Source organism: Melanerpes formicivorus, unplaced genomic scaffold (genome assembly GCF_026170545.1).
Source record: "Melanerpes formicivorus ecotype bairdi unplaced genomic scaffold, bMelFor1.0.p_v2 SCAF_13, whole genome shotgun sequence".
Classification (NCBI taxonomy): Eukaryota; Metazoa; Chordata; class Aves; order Piciformes; family Picidae; genus Melanerpes; species Melanerpes formicivorus.
Window position 1 is genome coordinate 2998048 of NW_027142365.1, and position 8247 is coordinate 3006294.

Here is an 8247-nt window from a genome sequence, read left to right on the forward strand (position 1 = left end):
ATCCCTGGAGGTGTTTAGGAAGAGCCTGGATGAGGCACTTGGTGCCATGGTTTAGTTGATTAGATGGTGCTGGGTGATAGGTTGGACTTGATGCTCTCCAAGGTCTTTTCCAACCTGGTTAATTCTATTCTATTCTATTCTATTCTATTCTATTCTATTCTATTCTATTCTATTCTATTCTATTCTATTCTATTCTATTCTATTCTATTCACACATTTTTAACATTCAGAAGCCCATAACCCCACAGCAAATCCATCCCTGCAGCCAAGGAAGCATCCTTCCTGCCAAGAAGTAAAAGGATGCTCTTGCTGGAATTTCCTCCCAGAGGAGAGGATTAGTCTGTAAAAATCAGTTCACAGAGATATTTTTAACTCACCCTAAATCCTCTGCTTTCCCTTTGGCCCAGGATTCATTAATGTATTTCAGTGTGTTCAGCATTTCCAAGTTGAAGCCTTACTGGGTCAAGAGGTGTTTCAGTATTTCAGGCAGCACTCAGACACACACAGCAGAACCAGAGCAGCAGGTTTCAGCTGCTGTCCTGAAATACCCAATTAAAAAGAAGCTTCTCATTCTTTCTTGCCATGCCCTGATGACCTATAGAATCATACAATCAACCAGGCTGGAAAAGACCTCAGAGATCATCAAGTCCAACCTGTCACCCAACACCTCATGACTACTAAATGATGGCTCCAAGTGCCACATCCCATCTGTTTTTGAACACCTCCAGGGACAGTGACTCCACCACCTCCCTGGGCAGCACATTCTAGTGGCCAATTAATCTTTCTAGAAAGAACTTTCTCCTTACCTCAAGCCTCAACTTCCCCTGGCACAGCTTGAGACTGTGTCCTCTTGTACCTAGACAGGCTGAGAGAGTTGGTGTTGCACAGCCAGGAAAAGAGAAGGCTCCAGAGAGACCTTCTGATGGCCTTTCAGCACTGAAAAGGGGTCTGTAAGAAAGCTGGAGATAGACATCTTAGCAGGGCCTGTTGTGACAGGACAAGGGATGATGGCTTTAAACTCAAAGAGGGAGATTTAGGCTCAACAGAAGGAAGATATTTTTCCAATGAGGTTGGTGAAACCCTGGCCTGGGCTGCCCAGAGAGGTGGTGGATGACTTCTGTGAGAAGATGAGAACCAGTGGCTGAGATGTTTGGTATCATGGCACACAACACACAGCCCATCTCACGTAGTCTAGAGTGCTCACAGCAGGGAATTTATGGGTGGGCAGTGCAGAATCTGTTGCATTCAAACAGCCTGGGCTGGGAGACAACTGCAGACTCACCAGCAGGAAGCTCTGTTGCTGCCTTTGGTGTTGCTCATAGATAGTGGAAGGTGGCTCAGAGAGGCTTCAGTTTTCCCTTGTACTGTGGGACACAGGTTTATGGTCTTGGTGCCCTTAGGCTGCCAGTCAGACTCAATGGTCTTAGAGGTCTTTTCCAGCTGAAACAATTCTGTGCTTCTGTGTAACCCCTGTGACTTTTTCTCTGCAGAGCTTCGTGCTGCAGTGCAGAGCTCTCCATCAGCTGCTGCTGAAGAAGACAGTGAAATAATTGCCCCATCTGAGCCCTTCCCAACCTACCAGACCTATGCCTTCCAAACAGAGATCAAAAGGTAATGAATCCAGCAGAGCTCTCAACCAGCCAGGGGGAAATGCTGGAGTTGAGGACAGTCACTTTCATCAGAGTGCTGCTCTGCTGGTGATGCTGGAAACATCTCCACAGCAGCATACAGGAACCTGAGATCACTGGCTGAGTGACCTTCAGCTTGGTTTGGTAGGAATCAGCTGTGGATTTGCTAGGAGAGGAGGAGGGTCTGTGCTGAGCATCAGGAGAGTCCCTTGGGATGCTGTGAGGTGAGGCCAGAGCTAGCACAGGCTCCTCTCCTTCCTTCGTCAGCCTTCACAGCTGCCGGTTTCAGACTTGGGGTTGGGATTCAGCTTTCTCTGTCCAGAAGATAGGCATCAACAGGGGGCAGTTCTCTTGCTCAAGGCCGAATGAGCCACCCTCTCTCTCTCTCCAGAGGAGTTAAGTTCTCACTCCTGCAGTGCAGAGTGACTGAACAATTTAGAGACATGGGAGGATGTGCAAGGGGTGACAACAGACTCAGTAACTCTGCGTTGGGTATGGAGGAAGAGCACAGCATGGGACACCGGTGGGTTTGGAGAAGAGAAGCTCCTGGCTCTTGCAGGAGCAGCAGAGAAGCTTCACCTGCCTTTGTGTTCCTTGGTGCCAGGGGACGCTTCAGCATCGTCCGGCAGTGCAGGGAAAAAGTCAGCGGCAAGGCTCTAGCCGCTAAAATTATCCCTTACTGGCAAGAGGACAAGCAGAGCGTGCTCCTGGAGTACCAGGTCCTGAGGAAGCTTCACCACACAAACATAGCTCAGCTGAAGGGAGCCTACATCAGCCCACGGCACTTGGTGCTGATCCAGGAGATGTGCGTGGGACCAGAGCTGCTCCACTCCCTGGCGCTACGGTAACCACGGGGAGGGGGAAAGGCTTCTCCAGTCAGGGCTGGGGCAGGAAGCAAAGCACACATGGCAAACTGGAGCATCTTGCCCAGGTGGCCAAGAAGGCCAAGGGCATCCTGGCCTGCATTAGGAATAGTGTGGCCAGCAGGAGCAGGGAAGTCATTCTGCCCTGTGCTCAGCACTGGTTAGGCCACACCCTGAGTCCTATGTCCAGTTCTGGGCCCCTGAGTTTAAGAAGGACATTGAGACACTTGAACGTGTCCAGAGAAGGGCAGCAAGGCTGGGGGGAGGCCTTGAGCACAGCCCTGTGAGGAGAGGCTGAGGGAGCTGGGGTTGCTTAGCCTGGAGAAGAGGAGGCTCAGGGGAGACCTTATTGCCCTCTACAACTACCTGAAGGGAGGTTGGAGCCAGGTGGGGGTTGGTCTCTTGTCCCAGGCACCCAGCACCAGAACAAGAGGACACAGTCTCAAGTTTAGGCTGAGGGGAAGTTTAGGCTGTAGGTAAGGAGAAAGTTCTTCCCAGAAAAAGAGATTGGCCATTGGGATGTGCTGCCCAGGGAGGTGGTGGAGTCACCATCACTGGAGGTGTCTAGGAAGAGACTGGATGGGGCCCTTGGTGCCATGGTTTAGTTGATCAGATGGTGTTGGGTGAGAGGTTGGACTTGATGATCTCAAAGGTCTCTTCCAACCTGGTTTATTCTATTCTGTTCTGTTCTGTTCCATTCTCTTCCCTGTCTTCTGCCAGGACATCATACTCAGAAGTGGAAGTCCGAGACTACCTGTGGCAGATCCTCAGTGCCATTGAGTACCTCCATGCACACAACATCCTGCACTTGGATCTCAGGTCTGAAAACATGATCATCACTGAGCCCAACCTGCTGAAGCTCCTGGATTTTGGCAATGCACAGTTCTACACACAAGACAAAGTTATTATCATGGACAAGTGCATGGACTATGTTGAAACCATGGGTGAGTACAGAGGTCAGGCACTGCAGCCTTGGCATTCCCCCTGTGGTAAACAGAAGGTCAGACAGAGCAAGGCTGCAGTTGGCCCCAGCATGCAAAGTCTCCCAGATGCTGCCCTCCAGTAACTCTGAGTGTGTGGGAGCAGGCTGTGGTGACAGCCACTTACAGATCACTGAGGCAGAGGCCATGGCCAGCACCTCTCTGCCTGCCATCCACACCTCTCCAGAGCTTGAGGATATAATATTAGGACATAATATTCCTGCCACTGGGCCAGATGTTCTCAAGGTTTCATTGCAGTCATCACCCATGAGGGGCTCCTAGCTCAACCAGCTCCCTGCACTAGAAGCTGCTTCCTTTTCACTCATGGGAAGGTAGCTAAGCATAAAAGTATCCACTGCATTTGTGCTGTTCTCACTCCAGTTTGCTTTTCTAGCTCCAGAACTGCTGACAGAGCAAGGAGCCCTCCCACAGACCGACATCTGGTCCGTTGGAATCACAGCCTTCATCATGTAAGTCAGACTCTCCTTCCCTGCTCTATGGGAAGCCTTAAAAGTGAAGCATCAGGGTCATCAGCCAGGGGAGATGCATTGACTCAGAGATGTAGCCTCAGTTGTGCCCCCTCTCCTTGGCAGTGGCACAGAAGGCTGTCTAATGGAGAGTGTGGAGCTGGCTGCACACCGGCACAGGTTGCCCAGGGAGGTGGTAGAGTCCTCATCCCTGGAACCATGCCAGGTCAGGCTGTCTGGGGCTCTGAACAACCTGATCTGAAGATGTCTAGTCCCAGCAATGTCATCATGCAGAGCAAAGAGGTGGTTTTATAGCACAGCAGCTGTGGGTGTTCCTCACTCAGCCTCATCTGAGAAGCCCTAACTTTACCAAGAACATTCAAATGCCACCGAGTGGAAAAGCAACTGAAGCCATGAAACCCACAGCAGAACTGTGCCATTTGAGGGTTGTTTTCCCATAGGATATCTCTGTGCAGCATGGTTGATATAAGCCTTATGAGGAGAGGGTGAGGGAGCTGGGAGCTGGAGAACAGGAGGTTCAGGGGAGACCTTCTTGCTCTCTACAACTCCCTGAAGGGAGGTTGTAGCCAGGAGGGGGTTGGTCTCTTCTCCCAGGCAACCAGCACCAGAACAAGAGGACACAGTCTCAAGCTGTGCCAGGGGAGGTTTAGGCTGCAGGTGAGGAGAAAGTTCTTCACAGAGAGAGCTGTTAGCCATTGGAATGTGCTGCCCAGGGAGGTGGTGGAGTCACCATCCCTGGAGGTGTTCAAGAGGGGATTGGACGTGGCACTTGGTGCCATGGTCTAGTCATGAGGTCTGTGTTGATAGGTTGGACTCAATGATCCTCGAGGTCTCTTCCATCCTTGGTTATACTGTGATACTGTGATCCTGAGCAATGCTCTTCATGCTGCTGAGTTCTCTTCTCCTGGGGCAGGTTGAGTGCCAACTACCCTGTCAGCTCAGAGGTACCCTGTGAGTTCCTGAGGACGGCCAGGAAGGGCAAAGTGAAGCTGACGCGGTGCTACGCAGGTCTCTCCGGGGGAGCGGTGTCCTTCCTCCAGAGCACCCTCTGTGCTAATCCCTGGTAAGGTGATGTCACTCACTGCAGATCCTTCCTATTGCCCCCTCCTTCTCTCCATTTGCAAGGAACCTCCTCACCCAGCACGGATCCTCCACTGACCTTCTCACCTTCTTCTGTCCCAGGGGAAGGCCATCAGCCTCAGAGTGCCTTCAGAGCCCATGGCTCCAGGAGACAGGTTTGGACAACAGGCAGCAAGCGTTGGTCACCTTCCCTACCACTAAACTAAGGAATTTCCTCACTGACCGGGAGAAGAAAAGGGGCCTGCTGTGCTCCAAGTATGGCCTCATGGTTGCACAGTGATGTGGATGCAGTGACAGACATCTCTTCTTCTTCCCTTCTGCACTGAGTGTTGGGTACCAGATGGTCCTGTCAAGTTGCTGTGTATCAGCTGAGCTGGGGTAATCCCTCTCTGTGAATGGGATTTAGCACACCTGAGCAAGTTAACCCACACAGGGGCATTGCCACAAGGCAAGAGCAGAAACATGGACTGTTGATGGGGCTCAGCTGACCAATGGGAACTTGACAGGACGTGTGTCACCTGGCTGCACACTCTCTCTAGAACAACCAGGGACAGCTCCCAGACCCAAGCACCTTTGCAAACCCTTCCCTGAGGCCAGAGGGACTCCATGTGTGCCAATGCTGGGCACTGACTTCTGCCTCCAACTTCAGGACATGATAACCCAGACATGCTTGCAGGTGCAACACACTGCCCCACAGCAAGCTCTGACTGACTGGGGGGCTCCTCACCTGCTTCCAATCCAAAAGAACTCAATGACCAGTTATGAAGGGAAACCAGGGAAGAATTTAGCACTTTTAGGGAGCTAACATTAGGCAGCAATGTGGCTTCAGGCTTGGATTGTCAAGGTCCAGCTAGATGAAGACCTGAACAATCCATCCTGAGCTGACAGCTGACCTTACTTTGAACAGAATGTTGGTCTAGAGACCTCCTGAGCTCCCTCCCAACCTGACTTGTCCTGTCTATGTCTTTGCCAAGTGCCAGACACAAGGGTGGAGTGGTGGGAGTCTGCTAGCACCCATCAGCAGCCAGGCTCAGTATGTCACTTACCTGGCCAAGCTCTCCACCATCCCCATGTGGGAATAACCTGGCCACCAGCCAGTAAAGATAGCAAATGCAATAGTGACCATGACTTCATGACATGCACATGTTGTACCACTGACAGCTTTTGCCACTTTGAAGCTGGGCTCCTCTGTTCTGGAGAGTGCAGAGGCACATCTACAAGAAGATGTGGCAGCAGCATCACCAGCAAATACTGGGTCAATTAATCCTTAAAAGCAATCCTGACCTCTTGGCCTTCCTCTTTCTCCTTCACATTCTGCTTTCCTTTGCAGTGGGTGGTGTTAGCTGTGTCACTGCTTTGTGCTTATAACCTCAGTGTTCCTTTGAGTTTCTCTGAAGTGAATGACCTATCTATCAGTTTCTTCTCAATGATATATCAGTTGGCTTCTTCTCAATGATACATCAAGTGGTTTCTTCTCAATTGTGATGAGCTGCTTCAGTTCTCCTTACAAGCAGCAGTAAGCAGAGGCTGTCTAAGAGCTGTATCTGGCTGTGTTTAGGGGAACAAAGGGAAAACAGTTCCTAATGAGCTACAGTTTAATACTAGAAGTGATGCTGTTTAACTGGGGGTGGGCTTCTCCAACACCTTTAACTCCAAACCTGGAGAGAGCAGCAGCAGAACTTCTTCCCTTGCAGGGTGTGCAGAGTAGGAATCATGGCTGAGAGCAGAGGAGCTTTCTCTGTGCTGCGGAGAGCAGACACTGACTGTAAAGATTTGACTGTCAAAGTGATATTGTCTTCACTCTGCACTACAGGAGAGAAAACCAAGGGTTCAGAGCTAGGCTCCGTGCTCAGTTCTCTTGGAGAACAGAGGAGTTACACGAGACAGACACTGCCATGAGCTCTGTCCTCCAAGAAACTCTTCAAAACCTTGGACTCCTTCCCACTTGGCTTCACTTTACAAACCCAGGAAGGTTTCTGTTGGCACAGGCTAGTTCTTTACTCTCGTTGGTGCACTTTAGGATGGAAAGCTCAGTGCTAGGGGACAGCCATCTAAGCATGACACTTAACTGCAGATTAACTCACGTGGAGCTTTCACACCCTTCCATATATGACTCAAATGAAGTGATTTCATCTGTCTTTGCTTCTCACAACTGCAGGCCTTTGAGCATGTCTGAGGTCTTTTACAGACTCAACACTGTTTGGTTAACCAAACCATTCTGTCAAGGAAGTAAAGCCAGATTTTTCTGCTGAACCATTGTCAGTGTCCTTAATTTTATATCCCTTTACCAAACCCAGTCCATGCTTGCGCAGCACCCATCCCTCAACCCTCCTCTCTGACCTGGGGTCCCTACAAGGGATAACCATGAACAGACACCATGCATTAGCAGGGAACAACTTCCTGCAAACCAGCTGCACAAAAAGTCCTCTGGCTAGAGCCTTGCAGTGAGGACATGGCTTGACCAGGATGTCAATGTGGTCCTGACCTGCCCAGCTATCCCAAGGCATTCATGGGTTTGGAGCTTGCAAAGATCAAACCATTGACCAGTAGGTGGGTAGCAGAACAAAGAAATGAACCTATGGGTGACACAGAGAGAAGTCATGGAAAGGTACTGAACTGAGGGGAACATTAACTCTGCCAGTCAAGCCTCGTGCAGCTACAGGTAGTTTTTCTTTCCCTTGGCTCTGGCACAGCTGCTTCACAGTTTCTGTCTGAGTTTCCACCACCACCAAGTCTAGGCTGATGGCTCAGTCTATCAGTGCAGGATAGTTTGCCCTTGACATACAATTACAACATTACTATCCTCTGCAAAACAAAGCAGAAGCCAGCTTTGATGCATGGCCACACATGGAAAATGTTTGAGTTTCATTCCTTGCTCACACAGAACCTCCAAAGTCCAAGGTCAGTGTCAGTGTTAAAGTCAATCCACTGTCTTCTGCACAGGGGAGGCTGTGATTTAACTTCTGGCAGGACCAATGTGCCAGAGCTCTCATTTTTGAAGGGAAAAACCCAAAAAGGCAAAACAAAACTTAATAGAGCAAAGTTTTGTCCTGCACTGGATCCAGTGGATAAACCAGAGATATCTGGGGGCTCATACAGTTGCAGTGGCTGCAGCTCATAAGGGACTGAGGTTGCTTCCTCATGCTCTACTTTGGTTTTCTAGCTTGTTTCTATCACTCCACTTCACTCCTTAGAGCTTCCTTAGGCCT

At 50.2% G+C, this 8247-nt stretch overlaps 1 protein-coding gene across 25 annotated transcripts in view; it reads left to right on the forward strand.

Annotated features, from left to right (window-relative positions):
• Positions 1–7291, forward strand: part of OBSCN (obscurin, cytoskeletal calmodulin and titin-interacting RhoGEF) — a 179934-nt gene extending 172643 nt beyond the window's left edge. For all 25 annotated transcript variants that reach the window (XM_068145854.1, XM_068145856.1, XM_068145855.1 and 22 more), the window contains 6 exons: positions 1490–1610; positions 2232–2471; positions 3211–3434; positions 3865–3940; positions 4872–5021; positions 5141–7291. In XM_068145854.1, the coding sequence (XP_068001955.1) occupies positions 1490–1610; positions 2232–2471; positions 3211–3434; positions 3865–3940; positions 4872–5021; positions 5141–5318 (989 nt within the window). In that variant the 3' untranslated portion in view covers positions 5319–7291. The remainder of the gene's footprint in view (positions 1–1489; positions 1611–2231; positions 2472–3210; positions 3435–3864; positions 3941–4871; positions 5022–5140) is intronic.
• The last annotated feature ends 956 nt before the right edge of the window (positions 7292–8247 follow it).